Consider the following 18,340-nt stretch of genomic DNA (forward strand, 5'->3'; position numbering starts at 1 on the left):
AAGAAGGAACTGAAGGGTGGCCGGGTCGGCTGGGGTATTTATGCGGCGCCATGGTGGCACCACTCCAGGGGGCGCCCAGCCGACCCGCTGAGTGTTGCTAGGGTAAAAGTTTCTCTGACGGCTGTGCACACGGCGCGCACACACCTAACTGGAATGGATATGAGCAACACATCTCGAAGAACAACAGTTACAAAGGTGAGTAACCTTGTTTTTTCCTTAAAGCTCCTGGAGTCATGTGATGATTTCAGCCTTCAATCTTAAAGAAAAACAAAGTTTCTAGCACTTGTGGCTGTGGAGAAAGCTTCAAAATGTGACAACTCCCCCTCCCCCCACACCCAAAAGGCTCAAAAAGCAGAAGACCAATAAAAAGAACACCAAATCTATTATTTTACATCATCTCAGGATTTTAAGCCAATCTCCTGGTTTTGGTGACCCTGACTCATGATTTTTGAACATTTGGGGTTGGCGATACTGTGAAAGTGATTTGAAAGTGTCAGTTTCACTCCTGTTTAAAGCCAGTTTCTAGTCTATTATTTGTAAGATAGTAATACCCCTAAAGCCCCAGGCAGGTGCCCTGTAAAATCAGGGGCCTTGCCCTCTTAGGAAGTTTCCAAAATGATCTATTCCAAGCTTCTTGAACTACAAAAAGTAAGTAGCCTAAATGGCAGAAAGTAATCGAGATTTTTCTACAACCGTTTCAAGTGTTGCATTCAAGAGTGAGCATCTGCATGACAATTTTAAACCTAACCAGTGTCCCTTAAATGACTTGCCACAAGATGTCAGAACATGTTAGTATTAGAGCTGAATGGGTCTAATATTTATTTAATGTTCTTTCTTTATATAGGACTTGGATACAGTGCTCCTGTCAGCTAAATGCTAAGTTACTATCTGCAAACAATTAGAGTTTTCAGGTGCCTAAGTAGCCCCTGCGTGGGCTTTAGATGATCAAGTGTACGTGGGCATGAACTGCTCAGCTTAGGCCAGCAAGCCGTGGACTAGGAAGTTTCCCATCGCACCTGAGTGCCTGAGCACATTGCCATGGGTGTCCCCGCTCCCACATCCCTGCTGCAGGGCCCAGGCCGAGGCCTCACGCAGCACTTACAGCCTATGCAACCTCCCTTAAAACAGCTGCATGAAAGTTCATTTCGTCAGGTGGAGCGAGGAGCTGGAGGAGCTCACACTTCCCCATCCACCCAGCACAGCACCAGCAATCCCGGCTCCCCATTAATCACCCCATTGTCCCCCACCCAGCTGCTGAGCTATCCAAGGGTGAGCCCCGGCAGCATTCAGCATTTGAGACCCCAGGAACTGGAACCACTCCCTTTAAAATCACTCAACCATTATTTGTGTCCCGCAGGCGGTTCCGCAGGAAGAGAGGAAGCTAAGGGCTGGTGCTGTCACTGGGCTGGGACAAGGCGGGGAGGGAGGGAATTATATGGTTCTGTCTGACTATCACTGACACTGCCAGGCCCTGTGGCTGCTCAGAACCAGGTCTCACCAACGCAGTAGCCGGAGCTGCTCCCCACCAGGCAAGTCAATTGTAACCCGCTAACAAGGAACTAACCCCTTTTTTGGTTCAACTGAAGGTTGAGGGGCAGTGGCAGCAACGGGGATCTTTCCCCTCACCCACATGAACCAAAACATTTTAAAAATGGTTTAATAAAATAAAATAAAAAAACATTTTGACTAAAATTCTCATGTTTGGTTTGGTTGAAAAGGCTGCAACATTTTGTAATATTTTGTTACAAAAAAAAAGTTTTGTTGAAAACATTTTGCCCTTGCCCCAACATGGGCGTAAAGCCAACTGGCCAAACAGTCACAGCTAAGGAACATGTCTGGGAGGCTACAGAGCCCTGTTTGCAGACAAGTCAGCAGCAAAACCTCCCCAAACACACACTTGCAGAGGCCTGTGGAGCCTGCAGAATTTCCCCAGTAGGGATTCTCTCCACACAAAATCCTCATGCACCTGACCTGAGCTCCTTTGGGTGATACAGCACTCAGCTGTGGAGGCTTTAAGGTAGGGAGTGAGCAGATCGCATCTCCCTCCACTCTGTCCCCCATCATATCTGCAACATCAGCGTCCCCTCTGCTCTGCCCCACATCAGCACCATAAGTCAGCTCTGGGGTTCACGTTTAAATAATGAGGACCACACTTATGTCTTTGGCCACGCTCAAGTCATCCCCATTCCCATCTGCTCCGGAGCCTGCGTCATGTGCTCAGTCCCTGAGAAGTTGGGGCACAGGTGCCCAGAGCAATGAGACCTTTTTTGCACTGGTACTATCAAGAACAGTGGAGCCCCTGGGGCCAGGAGAGACCAGGTGGTGCTGGGAGGGCCCCTCGGCACACGGAGCCCATTTCAGGTGGTGATGGGTAACCAGTTCCCAACCTGCCCCCACTCCACTCACAGAGCAGAGGGAGCACCCCCTGGCGGTGGCTGGCAGCATGTCTCACATGAGGCTGCATCTGGTTGTGTGCAGCGCCCCCTGGAGGCGCACACTGGAATGGCGGTGTTTGCAGCCCTGGGCCAGCGCACTGCTCAGCAGCTCCTTGAAGAGCAGGACAATGTGCCAGGTGTACTTGGCAGAGCACTCCACGTAGCCACACTTCCAGCTCGTCTTCACCAGCGCTGAGAGCGGCCGACGCGGCGTGAAGCGCTGCTTCTGCTGGTCCCGCTTGTTCCCCACCACGATGATGGGGGCCTCATTGATGCCACCTGTCCTGCGGGAGAAAGGAGACGTAGATTAGGGAGTGCTGCATGGGGCATGAGCAGTCTGAGAGATGCCTCATGGGGAGTGGGACTGACAGCCCCAAGCAAAAGCTGTGACCAGCCCTGGAGAGGACTTGCAGTAGCCAGGTGCCTTCCCAACCCTTCCAGCCCCAGCCCCAGCCCCAGCTGGCCTCAGCACCAGCAGTGACGTCTTTACACAACCACCCTCATCTGACTCTAGTTTGTTGTCCAAACAGAGCTACCTCCCCTCCTGGAGCCAGAGTTTTTCTTCTCTTCCCTCCAGCCAGGATGGTGAACTGGGAGTATCTACATCCCTCATAAGTTGTGGGACCCACCTGTGATCTCCCAGCACCCAAAGTGAACAAGCTAATTCCCATGTCTGGGGCTCGGCCCATGGCCAGCCTGACCAAGAAGATGGATCTGCCCTGGAGCCTGATGCAGACACAGTAGGTTTGGCCATGTCTGCCAGCTGCAGAGATCAGAACACCTCTGAATTTAGGGCAGAGGTGGCCTGTCACTCCAGGAAAAGGATCTCCAGTGCTTATTTTGTGCCAGGGCTTCCCAGCACTTCTAAGCTTAGCAGTTCGTAGCCACAGCACCACTGGGCTCCCGGCCAGCAACTGCCGCTCTCCAGCCACCAAGCTCTGAAGGCAGTGCCACTGCCAGCAGCAGAGTCAGGAGCACCCGGGCAGCAGCAAGCAAGCGCCTTGAGGAACATCTCCTGGCAGCCAGGCTCCGCAGAGCAGGGACGGCGCCAGGGGCATTGCTGGCCGTGCCAGGCTCCTTTGGGAGCGCATTGGGCAGAGCTCCAGAGCTGTGCTGCCACCCTGCCAGGCATGGCCCAGCGGTGCAGAGGCAGCTGGCTTGGGAGGCACAGGCACCACTTCCTCGGGCTCTGGGGGTGCTCAACCCCTGCTCGCCTCTGGCCCACCCTTCCTGAAGCTCCCACCCCACCCTGCCTCTCCCACCCCTGCTCTGCCCCCTGTCCCACCTCTTCCTGCCCTTCCGCCCAGTTCACCACTCTCCCAGATGTGCCCATCCCTGCCCTCCAGCAGGCCACCAAAACAGCTGATCACAGCAGGCCACGGGGGCAGGGAGAGCTGCCTGCTGGTGGAGGAGTCGCACCTCCTAGGCTAGCTTTAGGCGATTCAGCCAATTCCGGGGAATCGGGCTCCACACCTTAGGCACCTTTTTAATTTTTTTTTTTTTTTTTTTTTTAATTACCCCGGTCCCGGCTGCGGTCTGCTCCATGGTCCCGCTCCTTTGAGTGAGCCCCGGCGGGAGCGGGCGGGCCCCACTCCACAGCTAGAGCTCCAGCCGGGAGAGCGGGCGGGGGGCTTTGCCGCGCTCCGGCTGAGGAACGGAGTCGTGGGACTTGCTGCGCTCCACCGGAGTGCTGCAAGCCGGCAAGCTCCGGCCAGAGCGTGGCAAGCCTCTCTCCCGTCTGGAGCTCTGGGCCCTTTAAATAGCCCCGAGCCCTGGGGCAGTGAGGGGCTCTGGGGCTATTTAAAGGGCCCGGGCTCCAGCGCTCTGCACCTGGTCCTTCAAAATAGCCACCGGAGCCCACCTCCCCCATTGCATTCCCCAGCGCTCCGGCTATTAAAAGGTTCCCAGGTAAAAGGGGTTTGGGGGCAACTTAAAGGCTGGGTTCCAGCTGTCTCTGCTTGACCTCCTGACCTGCCCACACCAGTCCGGCCCCTCTGCCTGCAGCAGCTCTGCACACTGTGCCCACAGCCAGCCTTGCCAAACCGCGTCCTATCTCCAGCCAGCCCTGCCACCACCCCTGAAGCCCTGTCCAAAGCAGCCAGCCCCACACAGCACACTGCTGCCGCACCAGCCCTGCACACCTGCCCAGCCCGCACCCCCTGCCCTGTTCTCCAGTCAACCCTGCTGCACCCCCTGCCTGAAGCAGCCAATCCCCACACTCCTCTGTCTCCAGCCTGCAACCCTGCTGCACCCCCCTGCGGCCCTGCCTGAAGCCAGCCTGCCCCACACCCCTTGTTTCCAACCAGTCCCATATCCCTTGCCCTGCCTGCAGCCAGCCCCTGCCTCCAGCCAGCCCCATGTCCACTGCTGCCCTGCAGTTCCCAGGGCATTAACCCTGCACACCTGCTTCAATGAGGGGGCAGGGAGCAGCTGGGACCAACACATGTGCACACCCCCAGGGAGTGACGGGTATCCACACATGTGAAATGGCGGTCATTAATAACCAATCAACAGCATATATGATGCAATGTATATAATATATAATTTTATTATTCATATAGTTATGGAAAGTAAATAATACATGAAAGAAATGAGAGGGGGTTTTTTTCCACTTTTTTTTTAAGTCAACCCTGCCAGGGCCCCACTGAAAATGTTCAAATTGGGCCCCACACTTCCTAAAGCCGGCCCTGGTGACAGCACCTATGGGAGCAGGGCAGGAAGGGCAGCCAGGCAGCGCACCAGCTCCTATGGTGCAGAGAACCAGGGGCCAGAGCAGCTCCCACCAGCTTCCCACTGGTTTCTGGCAGGAGGCAACAGTTTGAACCGGGGGGGGTATGCAGAGTGACATGCTTCCCCCCATTGCTTGGTCATGTGGTGTGGCCGGGACCCTTCCCTGCAGGGCAGCTAAGCCAGCGAGCTGCACCAGGCATGGAGAGGCAGAGGCAAGAGGAAGCTGCAGGGAGGGGCTGCTGCTTTCCAGGAGGGAGGGGCTGCCCCAGGGAGGCGTGACTTGAGCAGTTCTGGGGTTGTGCCCCCCAGTCACCAGACACAGGTCATCTCTGGTTGGAAACCTCTGTGCTAAATGGAAGTCAGAAATCTGGGGGGTGACACTTGACCCTGCGTGTCCCCTCATCACCTTTAGAGGTGCAAATATGCTTGCTTGCCCCAGGCGCTAAAATGAGCCCTGGCATGTTTTTCATTTCAAATTGAACACTCCCAGGATCTGAGGCCCTTCCCTTTCCCCCGTTCCCTCTGAGAGCTCAAATGGAGCTGTGGGGGGCACCCAGCTTCCCCCCCCCCCTGCATCCTACCCCACACTCACCTGTTCTCCAGAATCTGCTGCTGGATCATCTTCATGTACTCAAAGCTCTCGGGGTTGCAGATGTCATAAACCAGCACATAGGCATTGGTGTTCCTCAGCCCACGGCACTTCAGGTCTGACCACTCCTGGGAGAGAGAATGCAGGCTGCTCGGGGGGGCAGCAGAGCCGTCCCATCAGCCTCCACTCCACCACCAGAGGTCCTGCCTGCAAGGCAGGTGTGGGGCAGAGAGGCTTCAACAAGCAGAGGAGAGAAGACCAAGATCTCCTCTCAGCTCTCGGAGAGGACGGCTGAGGATTGCGGGCAGCATGGGAGCCCAGGATTGCTTAGACTCTCTCACCCATCAGTGTCTGGGGCCATGGGGAAGGGGGTGGGTGTTGCTTGGAGACTGAATTGCCCAGGGCAGGGGGATGGTCCCAGGCTGCGATTCGGGGTGTGTGTGTGGGACAGATAACTGCATCAGGCAGAGGGAACCATCAGCCACTCCTTATTGACTCAGAAGAGTGCCCCAGACCCTGCCCTGGGCTCCCCTCCCTACTCTGTCACAGCGGCACGTGCATGCAAACCCCACATCTACCTGTGTGTTTGGGACACCTGCCCAGCCACTGAGCTGCTCTCAGCAGTTGCTATCAGAGCTGGCTGGAAAGGGGAAGTCCCATTTCCTGGAAAATTCTGGGGTGTCGATGTTTCATTTCCTATTGGAATAGCATTCCAGAAATTCCATTGGCCACAATGCCCAGGAGCTGGGCAGCAGGGCTGACGCCCAAGCCACCCATGGAGCTGGTCAACCCGCCCACCCATCAGCCAGCCAGCCAGGACACCTGACCAACAGACCTGCCTGCCTGGCTTCCCAAAGTTTCGATGGAATCAGCACATTCCCATGGAACGTTCATCACGTCAGCCGTTTCCAACAAACACTGTTCGGTCTAAAAACGTCACCCTGCTTTATTGTTAGATAAGAATTTTCTACCCTCAGGGACACGTTCAGCCAATGAAAGTTTGTTCTGATGATGTAATGATTTTTGCTCAAGTCCTCAAATGGTGTAAATCAGCATTGAATCACACCAGCTGGGGACCTGTCCCCACTGACTCCAATGCAGCAGCTGGGTTTGCCAGCGGAGCATGGCAGGAGGCAGGACGTCCCTTTCAGTTTGCTCATGTTCTTGGCTTTAGCTGTTCGTGAAAAACCTCACTTTGTGAATCTAATTCTGCATCCTTGAACAGGGCGGCTCCAAATGCAACCCTGGCCTGCATGACACAGCAGCTGAGTTTAATTTGTTTTTTTCTTGCCCAGAAACACGCCCATCCACTTAGCCGTGGCCATTTGCAGCCACGCAAATCCCACCCCCTGGAGCAGCAGATGGTCTAGGCTGCTCCAGTAACTGGCACTACCAGCTGTGACATATGAGGTTCTTCAGAGAGAACGTTCTCCCTGATGGTGGCTTAGAAGGTAGTAAATCAACTCAAACTCAATTAGAGGCTCCTTGCAGGTCGGGGAAGAGATGAGAAATGCACATCTATTTTCAAACCAGTGCTTTTAATCAGAAATTGCATTGGATGAATGAAGACTCAGCATGACGTTGCCTTTAATTCTTTCAACCACCATGACTAGGGCTGTCAGTGCTGCCCAGGGGCACTGACTGCCTGGGACTCACTTGGTCTAGCTTGTCTGTCCTTGACTTTGGGAAACCACTCAAAGGGCATTGCAACCATAGAAATGGATCCAACTGGGCCCCGGAGAACATCTCCCTAAGCATGGAATAGCCTCTCACCACAGAGAAAGGACGGGAAGCCAGAATGCAGAACAATACTCTGCTTCCCTAGAGCAGTGGGATGAGCGATGGAAAGTAGAAGCTGGGAAATGCCATATGGGTTATCAAGTCTGACCTTCTGCAATCAGTGATGCTTCTCCTCTCTGCAGGCATCTCAGCCTGAGGGGCATGACCCACAGTCTGAGCTGGGCTGGAGAGGGGAAATGAAGGGCATGGAGGGGCCATGTGAGTGCAGGGATCCATGGAGTGGTCAGGGGGCCACGACCCTAATTGGAGAGATGGAATAGGTTGAGACCCTTTGCCAGGGGGCATAGCCTGTCTCTTCAGGAGCATTTCCAATGGCAGGGTAAGGAGGAGGCTACTGAATGGGTGACCTGGTGAGGAAGGGATCAGCCCTTTATATAAACCCAGAGGGAGGAAGGGAGCAAAGGACCAGCATGGAGCCAGACAGGGTCTAGTCACTGACTGGGAAGCTGTAGGCCCTGGCTCTCCAGCCCCGGTGTGCCCTGTGCTCTGCTGCCAAACATGCCACTGAGGCCTGGAGCCTGTCCCCTTTCCACTCACCTCCAAGGCGACGGGCCCCTGGGACCAGCAGAGTGCAGAAGGCCCAAGTGGGGACCTCAGGCATCACCCCTGTGAAAGGGGCCCTTCACCTCTGGGGCGGTGTGGTGAGCGCAAACCCTTCTCCCCAGCAGAGGGGTTTTGGAGGCAGCTGGACACAGTTTATCAACATTGGCCCCTTGCCAAGCCAAGCTGAGCTCGGACACCTGGTTCCCATCCATTCTCGATGGTTAGGCCAGTCTCTGCCTTCTAAGGAAATGCACAAGAGGAGGGATATGGGCCCTATTCTGCTAGCTGCCAAATGGCCCCTCAGTGCCTGAAAACAGTGACAATGGTTTTCCCACAGGAAATGTGACTCCTCATTCGAGTTCAGTATGTGTGACGGAGCCTGCAGGGAGAGGCCTGAGCCCCTTCCGAGTCTGACTCTCCTCTTCCAAGACAGCACCTCACAGAAGGCACAGAGCAAAAGGCTGATGCATACAAATCTCTGGTTTGCAGCTTATTCAGGCTCTTGCTTCCCATAGGTGCCTAATGCCAGGGTAACCATCTGTTCCCTCAATCCAGTTAATGACTTTCTCTAGGTGTAGCTGGAGTGGTGAGGCTGCATCAAGAAGTGACTTGAAGTGAAGAGACCCACTCCAGCTTCCCATTTCATCTCCCTGTTTTTTTCTTGCTGCCCCTTACAAGCAGCCCAACCCCGGTCCGTTCAGCACCTCCCCTGGCTTCAGTGGAACGACAATGCTGCCTGTTGCATTTTCTTAACCCAAGAGTCTCTCAATACTTTACAAACTAGGCTCAGGAATCACAACAGCCACTACTGAAACGCAGCTGCTTCTTGGGTGCATGATGGCAGTTGGTTAATTGACACAGCAATATCACAACCAGGAAGTGTAGAAGAATCCTGTATCCAATGAAACTGCAAGTGGCTTTCAGAGAGGCAGAGTGTAAACAGCCCAAGACATAGAACCATAGAATCGCAGGGTTGGAAGGGACCTTAGGAGGTATCTAGTCCAACTCCCTGCTCAAAGTAGGACTAACCTCAACTAAATCATCCCAGCCAGGGCTTTATCAAGCCAGACCTTAAAAACCTCAAAGGAAGGAGATTCCACCACCTCCCTAGGTAACCCATTCCAGTGCTTCACCACCCTCCTAGTGAAAAAGTTTTTCCTAACATTAGGATTAACAGGCCAGCTTAGGAGCTGAGAGAGAACCAGAAAGAACATGGGGATCTGTAATGACCACAAGCAGCCAGGGGCTCAGTTCTACATCTCACCCATACGGTGCTTCCACAGCAGCCTCTAGTGCCCAGTTGGCTGAAGACCAGCTGAGAGGTGAGAGCGTCATCTACTGAAGCAGGTGTTCCTGTGAGATCTCCCATTCAAGTACTAAACAGACACAACTTGGCTTTGGAGTTCAGGCAGGAGTATGCTGGTCCTTGCATCCAGCTGTGCACAACCCACCCTGCACCCTCAGAGGAAGCTATGCAAGGCAAACCCCAGCTTGCTTTTGTGCGTTGACATTCACTGCAGCAAATACCTGGAGCAAACAAGTACGTATTTTAATAAACTTGACGGTAAAGCGAATCCCTCTGCCATATGTCAGAGCATTTCTATTTTTGGGGAAGCCTTTTTTGTGAAGGATCAGACAAGGACTCAAATTTTGCTGAAAGGAATTGTAATAAAACAGCTCCTCTGGGAAATGAGGAAAGCCTCCCATTAACTGGAACTTTGAGGCAAATCCATGAATAATTCCTGCCGTGCAACATGTTCCAGCCCAGGTGAGAGCCGGAAAACATCCTCCTATGCCCCAGAGACAAAGCAGAGAGTTATTTTCCCTGCATGTCCTGCTGAAAGGGGCTAACAATGAGACTGGAGCTTGAATGATTTGTCAATGTCACAGGCACCTAGAAGACGGAATGATAGCCCCATGCAGAGCCTGTTAGTGCATTGTTTTTCCCCACCAGGGCCCGGTAATAAGTAAGACCTTTATGTCTATTGATGTGGTGGCTCTCTTTCCCTCACTCCTGCTAACCAGCCCTTCATTCTCCCCCTCTCTGCTCTGGCTCTGCAGCTGATGCCCAGCAGTGGGGGTTTTTAGCCTACTTACTCACTAGGCATGACAGCTTCTCACACCAACTTGCGATTTTAAAACAAACAACAACACTAAAACTCACAGCCAAAGGGGGAGGCCCCTTCCCCCCAGCACTGTTTTGGGAAAGGTCAAAGCAGCTGCCAAACCAGGGAAGCCTGGCTGAGATGTACAGTCAGTTGAGACCCTGGGTCAGTTGAGGGGTTTCTTATGATCATTTCCATTAGAAGGATTTCTGTGCTGGTGAAATTCGCCCTAGGAGGCTGGCGGCCTGTGTGCAAGTACAGCGCAGGTGCAGCACCCAGGCAGGTACACAGGGCCTGAGCCAAAGTCAGCTGACATCAGCAGGAAGACTCCCCTAGACTTCAGTGGGCTCTGGATGAGACTCATGCCTCCATCAGTGTTCCTCAACCATGACCCGGTAGGTCCCCCATACCTTCAAGGCTAGCTCAGGGACACTGGCCTCCAAGGGCTGAGAACAGGCAGAAGAAGTATCAGCCTCAAAGGCAAGGTGGTCTAAGAAGGCGACAAGCCACTGAAAGCAGGGCCTTAGGGTAAGTCTGCCCTGCAGCTGGGGATGTGGTTAGCAGCTTGTGTCTGATGTACCCACGGTAGCCGTACTCTAGCTAGCTTGCTAGAAACACAAGTGAGGATAGCACGACGAAGGCTTCAGCGTGGGTGGCACAAGCGAATACATAACGGGGTCAGGCAGGCTTGTGCAGCTGTGCTAGCACCCTTACTTCTCTTTCTGTGGGCTAACTAGAGTGAAACTAGGATGGGATCATCTACATAAGCTGCAAAGCAGATGTTTATTATTATTTTATGAATGCTCATAGAATTTCCAGCACTGATGTCCATTCCCAGGCAGATCTGTTTGAATGTTTGCCCATTGTTTTGTTTGGATCAAGTAGCAGATTTGGGGATGAGGAAAATGCTCCACTGAAGTCTGATGACTGAAATGGTTTGAAAGCATTTAGAATAGAATCATAGAATCTCACGGTTGGAAGGGACTTCAGAAGGTATCTAGTCCAACCCCCTGATCAAAGCAGGACCAGCACCAACTAAATCATCCCAGCCAGGGCTTTGTCAAGCCTGACCTTAAAAACCTCTACGGAAGGAGATTCCACCACCTCCCTAGGTAACCCATTCCAGTGCTTCACCACCCTCCTAGCGAAAAAGGTTTTCCTAATATCCAACCTAAACCTCCCCCGCTGCAACTTGAGACCATCACTTCTTGTTCTGTCATCTGCCACCACTGAGAACAGTCTAGATCCATCCTCTTTGGAAGCCCTGTCTTTGGTAACGATCTATTGCCTTGTTAAAGATGGTAAACACGCACTATAAAATTCTGTCCTCAGTAAAGTATCAGAGGGGTAGCCGTGTTAGTCTGAATCTGTAAAAGCAGCAGAGAATCCCGTGGCACCTTATAGACTAACAGACGTTTTGGACCATGAGCTTTCGTGGGTGAATACCCACTTCGTCAGATTCATCCACGAAAGTTCATGATCCAAAATGTCTGTTAGTCTATAAGGTGCCACAGGATTCTCTGCTGCTGTCCTCAGTAAGGCCACGTCTACACTACGCGCGAAAATCGATTTTAGATACGCAATTTCAGCTACGAGAATAGCGTAGCTGAAATCGAATATCTAAAATCGATTTACTTACCCGTCTTCACCGCGCGGGATCGATGTGCGCGGCTCGCCATGTCGATTCCGGAACTCCGTTTGTTTTGGTGGAGTTCCGGAATCAATCTAAGCGCACTCTGGGATCGATATATCCCGTCCAGATCAGACGCGATATATCGATCCCCGAGCAATTGATTTTAACGCGCCGATACGGTGCGTAGTCTAGACAGGGTGTAAGACTCTTTCTGGGACCCACGTATCAGAAGCCTGCAAGTTTCTGCAGAAATCAAGAAGTATTTACATTTGCAGCCCATGGGTGTAGGGGTGTGATTGTGTGTACATATGCAAATGCACACAAGCGTGTCAGTGTGTGCCTTTGCATGTGTAGAGGTGTGTTGTTTGTGTGCATGGGTGTATTCTCTGGAGACGATTTTCAAAAGTAAAAATGGGAACTGAACACATAACTGCTCTTTCTGCTTTTGAAAAATCTGTTTTGGGGTGTATGTGTGTTGTGTTTTCACCTCTACCGAAGTGTTTACTTCACAGGGCTGTTGTTTTAAAATATTCTTTATGATTCAAAACTTAAAAACAAACTCTGCAGTGGGTCTAGGAGAGGAGACAAATCTGCTAGAACCCATGCTCCCTGCAAAGCCATTTAGCATGGAGTTTGCTTTCCCTCCCAGGATCCCGTTCTCTAAATGACCTGAAGGTCTGACCCCTTGGTCCTGCAGAGTCATCCATGAGCAGATCAAAGGGCTGCTGTTGGAGAGTCAGAAACAACACAAGTGAATTCCACCCACAACCCTCTAACGAGGCCATTAACACCGAGGCCTAGATGGGGCCATACAAACCATTACATTATTGAACCATCAGCCAAGACGCAAGATTTGGTGGACTAAAATCAAGCATGTGGCATAGAATCACAGAAATGTCAGGCTGGAAGGGACCTCGAGAAGTCATCAAGTGCAGCCCCTGTGCTGAGGCAGGACCAAGTAAACTCCTAGACCATCCCCGACAGGGGTTTTTCCAGCCTGTTCTTAAACCTCCCATGGTGGGGATTCCACAACCTCCCTTGGGAGTCCTTTCCAGAGCTCAGCTATCCATAGGGGTAGAAAGTTTTCCTAATAGTCTCCTAATAGCTAATCTAAATCTCCCTTGTTGCGTATTAAGACCATTACTTCTTGTGCTACCTTCAGTGGACATGGAAAATGATTGATCACCCTCCTTTTTATAACAGCCCTCACAAGTTTGAGCACTGGTATCAGGTTCCCCCCTCAGTCTTCTTTTCTCAAGACTAAATATGCCCAGTTTAACTTTTCCTCACAGCTCAGGTTTTCTAAACCTTTTGTCACTTTTGTTGCTTTCCTCTGTACTCTCTCAATTTGTCCACATCTTTCCTAAGGAGTGGTGCCCAGAATTGGACACAGTACTACAGCTGAGGCCTCACCAGCACCAAGGAGAGCAAGACAATTACTTCCCAGGTCTTACATACGACACTCCTGTTAATACAGCCCAGAACGATAATGGTCTTTTTCGCAACTGCATCACACCGGGGACTCACAATCAGTTTGTGATCCACTGTAACCCCCCGATCCTTCCCAGCAGCACTGCTGCGGAGCCAGTTATTCCCCATTTTGTAGCTGCACATTTAATTTTTCCTTCCTAAGTGAAGCACTTTTGCACTTGTCTTTATTGAATTTCATCTTGTTGATTTCAGACCAATTCTCTAATTTGTCCAGCTCATTTTTCATTCTCATCCTGACCTTCAGGGTGCTCACAACCCCTCCCAGTTTAGTGTCATCCACAAATTTTATAAGCATGTTCTCCACTGAACAAGTCATTAATGAAGATATTGAGTCATACCGGACCCAGGTCTGACCCTGTGGGACCCCAGTAGATACACCCTCCCAGTCTGACAGTGAACCATTGAAAACTACTCTAAGATCTTTCAACCAGTTGTGCTCTCTCCTTACAGTAATTTCATCTAGACCACATTTCCCTCATTTGCTTATGAGAATGTCATGTGGGACTGTGTCAAAAGCATCACTAAAATCATGATCTAGCACATCTACTGCTTTCCCTCTGCCACTAGGCCAGCAACCCTGTCAAAGAAGGGAATTAGGTAGGTTTGGTATGATTGTTCTTGACAAATCCATTCTGGCTATTCCTTATAACCCTTTTATCCTCTAGGTACTTAAAATTGATTGTTTCATGATCTGTTCCAGTATTTTTCCAGGTATTGAAGTTAGGCTGACAGGTCTACAGGACCGGCACTAGTGTTTTTAGCGCCCTAGGCGTACGGCCATTTAGCCACCCCGTGCGCTGGTCCCACGGCTCCGGTGGATCTGCCGCAGCCTTGCCTGCAGGAGGTCCACTGGAGCCGCGGGAGCAGCGGACCGTCCACAGGAATGCCTGCCGCAGGTCCACCGGAGCCACCTGCCGCCCCCCCGGCAAAATGCTGCCCCCCAATAATCCTGGTGCCCTAGGCGATTGCCTAGGCCGCCTAAATGGAAGTGTCAGCCCTGCTGGTCTATAATTCCCCAGGTCTTCTTTGTTCCCCTTTTTAAAGATAGGTACTATGTTTGTCCTTCTCCACTCCCCTGGGACCTCACCCATCCTCCATGAGGTCTCAGAGATAATTGCTAAAGGTTCTGAGAATGCTCCACTTAGTTCCTTAAGTACCCTAGGATGAATCATGGTGTTAGCCTGCAAAGCAGTGCAAATTGGTTTTTGAGAGTGGATCTTTTAAAACAGGTGTAAATGCTGCCTCTAAGCTACTATTATTTAAGGCACCAGTCACTGACCCTTCCAATATTTCAACAAGAAAGGATCATTTATAGAAAGAGACAATGTACCTGGCTAGTATTTTTCTGCATTCTCTTGGCTCTCCCTGAAATTAGTCAGGCTGGGCACTGACTTCATGGCTTAGGAACTAGAGACAGGCTTGTTTTGATTCAATGTTTTTGTTCCTTGGAAAATGCTGATCTGTCAAAATTGTAACTTTCTACAGGAAAGTATCAGTTTTGATGAAGCATCCATCAGGAAGGTTTCTCAGGTCCAGGATGGAATGTCTGGTCAAAACCAGAGAGAGGCTAGTTGGTTGGTTAGTCGCTCAGGTGTTCCTCCTCCAAGCCAGGCTGCAGAGTATCTCTTTCTTTCTCTCAGGCCTAATGACTATTTACTTATTTTACAAAGTGGAGCAGCCCCAACAGCAGACACAGAGACAGCCACTCCACAACAGCCAAAACCCCAGTGGGTTAGGCATTTATTTGGGATGCAAGAGACCCAAGTTTAAGTTATCTCAAGACCCATATATAAATTCATGATAGAGATCATCCTCGAATCAAGGAATTGCCAATCAATCATCAAGAGACCCAGGTTCAAGTCCATGCTCTGATGTGAAACAGGGACATTTTTGAAATCTCAAAAAATTTCATGGGCTAGGAAAACTGTCCTCTATTAGGAAGTGGAGCAGACAGATAGAAAGAGCATATCCCTTGGCTTGGCAGATTGTCTTCATGGCTTTGTCTGAAAGCCCTTTATCTGTGAGAGAGAGAGAACAAGAGTGCCAGAAGCTTATCACATGGGCTGTTTTGGACTTTAAAACCAGAAGGTTAGTTTTGCTCTGCTTGTGTGTTAATGAGCTCAAGACACTTTGTTTAAAAGAAAAGACAAGTTTGTTTGCCCCAGAAAATGTCCCTGCTTTGGCACCATTACTGCCCATCACCCCAGAGGTGGCTGCTTTTCAGTGAGTGCTGTTTGTAAAACAGAGCTGAAACCTGATGTCTAATCTCTAAGGGTCAACCCCCTGTTGAGTAGTGCCTTCCTCCAGGAATAAACCCATCCATTTGAATCAGCTGTTTGTGGTAGTAGGTACTACTTAATATGAGAAGGGGCAACATAGCTGATTCCTGAACTACATTATTGACTACACATGGCCAGCTAACTAGTGAGATGGTTGGTCAGTCGATTTGTTGGGTGTTTCAGAGGGATAACTTTGTCTGAATGGGCAGGTAAGGCAGGAGGAAGGATTTTCAAACAGGCCTGAAGGTAGTGATGAATGTGGGGCCAAATACACTGTACTTACTGCCATGGTCCCTGAGGCCTACAAGATCATGCCTACTGGGATGGGCAGTTACACAAGCAACGGTGACTAGTTATTCTGGAAAACTTCAGAGATTATTAATGGGCAGCTCAGTCCTCTAATCTCTATGGCTCCTGGACTTATATGAAGGTGGTTATGGAGCCTTGCAGTAGTTACTATGGCAGCCGTGCACCAAAAGGATGATGAATCAGATGTGACTGGCTCTCCATGAAACACTTGACATCATGTTCAGAAAGCTTGTCAAGGTGAGGAACGCAAGTACTTAAGTTGCAGAGTAATTTGCCTTCTTTTTTCTGCAAGATCAGACATGGTGTGGTCAATATAGTCCTGTAGATCAATAGACTAGCCAATGTTATCCTATAGATCAATTTGTACAGTGGGATTTTGACACCTGAACTCTGTAAGGTTCTTCACTCTGCTAATTCTGTCTTCATAACCATTCTAACCCCGAATCTGAACAAATGCAGTCATTAAAGTTGTGCTTTATGACTTCACTCATCTAGTTTATCTCATTCAGAATGGGCCATGAACACACTCAAAGTATTTGAATTGGATCAAGGTGTCTGGTTGCTTGTTCTGTGCATGCTAATTGATGATATGATCCTCGCTGTCCTCTTAAAAGGAGGGCAGGACTGTGGAGTGTGTGCGTATAGGCAAATGACTTTACATGCTGCCCAGAAGATGTGCGGAACACTTAGGATGTGATTTTCCAAAGCAAGATGAGTTGTAAAGTGAGTTAATTTCAGATCCACCTAGCAAAGGGTTAATGATACATGTGTGCAAGTGTGTGTGCAGGTGAATGCCTGTGTGTGTACATACCATTTGGTACAGGATTTGATATGGCAATCATTCAGCACATCCCGGTTTGGCATGCAAATTTAGGATTTGTTCATTCACATCCAGAACAACCACCTTTCCCTACTGCTTGGAACCAAACACATAGTGAACGTTGGATTAAATCAGTAATGTTAACAAAACTCCATGGATGACAGCATTTCCCATGAACTGCACATGGGCTGCCGTTCTCTTTTAGTCTCTGAAGCTGAAGTAGGATGGAACAAAGCACCGTCCAGGACTACTCCTCTGAGGGATTGATTACAAGGTCATCAGGACAAGTAGGAAGTGCAGGAGAAAGAATTTGGTTGAATGGTATGAATGACACGGAGAAGAGTGACTTTAAACACAGGAAAAGAAAGTTGATCTGAGAAGATGCTGCCACTGGCTTAATGTGCTAGTACCTGCCTGAGAAGAACATTTATTTACAATTTATGTGCCTAGAGACATATTGGGTGGGATTTTAAAAAATGCCTAAGTGTGTTAGGCACATAATTCCCATTGATTTCCAGTGTGGATTGGGTACCCAGCTCTGAAGAATCCCTCTCTCCTATTGTTATTTAGATGTTAGGCTGCAAACTCTGTAGGGCCAGGAACATACACTTTTTGGTGCTGCAGAACATACACTGGTGGATCTAGCTGGAGAGGGCAAAGGGCATTCACTATTCCACCAGCTTCTGCTGCTCTCCAGGCCACCCCCCTCTTAGCTACAGAAGAAGTAATGGAAACCCTGTTGCTCCAGACACTTGGAACTAGAGCGGACAAAGCACGGGGAACCAGTGCACCAGCCCATGGGAGGGATGGGCCAGATGGGACCTAGCAGAGCGTTTCCATCTCTAAGATCTGCCCAGGGCTCTTGGGCAGAACCCGGAGCCATAGAGTCCCAGGCACACAGCCTGGCTGAGTGCAGGAGGGCTCCTACCTGAGAGCTGTTTGCTGGGAAGGCGGCTAAGCGGGGGACGTCCATGATCCTCATGTCGTACATGTTCCCGCTGTAGATGACCGACGGTCTGTAGATGTCACGGGACCCAGTGGGGCTGTATGTCTCTGTGAAGTCGTTGTACAGGAACTGGCGGCTGATGGCGGTTTTCCCCACCTTTGGGGCTCCAAGAACAGCCACTTTCAAGGTTCCCACCATGATCCACGGGCAGCACTTCGGAGAGCTCCCGCCCGGCCCATGGGCACTTTCTTGCAGGCTGCTAGGGGCTCTGCCAGGCAGCAACCGAAGTTCTACCAAGTGCCCGAGCCCAGCTGGGCGCTCCGCGGACATGTGCGGAACATCCAGCGCCTGGAGCCGATCCGCCAGGCTGCCCCGGGCCAGCGGCAGTGGCTGGTTGCCGGCAGGCCAAGGCCCTTCAGGGCTCAGGGGCTCACCCAGGACTGCAGGGAGTGACCCAGCGTGCAATGACACGGAGCCGGAGGGGAGGGGAAGCCCCCGCTCGGTGTCACCGCAGCCCTCAGGGGAGCAGCAGTGATCTCCGTAACTCTCCCCAGTCCAGTCCCGGCGCCGCCCGCGGGGATCCCGCTCGCCGCCGGCTGGCAGAACGTCTCCCCGGGAAAACAGCAAACCCAGTGAAATGATTCCACCACGCCCGGGAGC

General features: G+C 51.1%; 1 protein-coding gene across 2 annotated transcripts; it reads right to left on the minus strand.

The window, feature by feature from the left end:
• Positions 1–2,448: 2,448 nt before the first annotated feature.
• Positions 2,449–17,878, minus strand: RASL10A (RAS like family 10 member A). Of its 2 annotated transcripts, none has more exons than XM_032764643.1 (3): positions 17,707–17,878; positions 5,758–5,929; positions 2,449–2,719 (listed from the first exon to the last, which is right to left on the minus strand). In XM_032764643.1, exons 1-3 carry the CDS (start codon positions 17,876–17,878, stop codon positions 2,449–2,451), a joined length of 615 nt encoding a protein of 204 aa, XP_032620534.1. The 2 variants fall into 2 exon arrangements, with proteins under 2 accessions (XP_032620534.1, XP_032620535.1); XM_032764644.1 differs by having other exon boundaries at positions 5,758–5,882; positions 17,663–17,878.
• Between the last annotated feature and the right edge of the window lie 462 nt (positions 17,879–18,340).

Source organism: Chelonoidis abingdonii, chromosome 22 (genome assembly GCF_003597395.2).
Source record: "Chelonoidis abingdonii isolate Lonesome George chromosome 22, CheloAbing_2.0, whole genome shotgun sequence".
Taxonomy (NCBI): domain Eukaryota; kingdom Metazoa; phylum Chordata; order Testudines; family Testudinidae; genus Chelonoidis; species Chelonoidis abingdonii.

Bases quoted from the DNA above. Each gene is read 5' to 3' on its own strand.
- RASL10A (XM_032764643.1), bottom strand. From the start codon at position 17,878: ATGGTGGGAACCTTGAAAGTGGCTGTTCTTGGAGCCCCAAAGGTGGGG. The intron at 5,930-17,706 runs TGGACGTCCCCC...GTGGAGGCTGAT, and splicing joins CATGTACGACATGAGGATCA to GGGACGGCTCTGCTGCCCCC. The intron at 2,720-5,757 runs GTGAGTGTGGGG...TTTCTCCCGCAG, and splicing joins CAGCAGATTCTGGAGAACAG to GACAGGTGGCATCAATGAGG.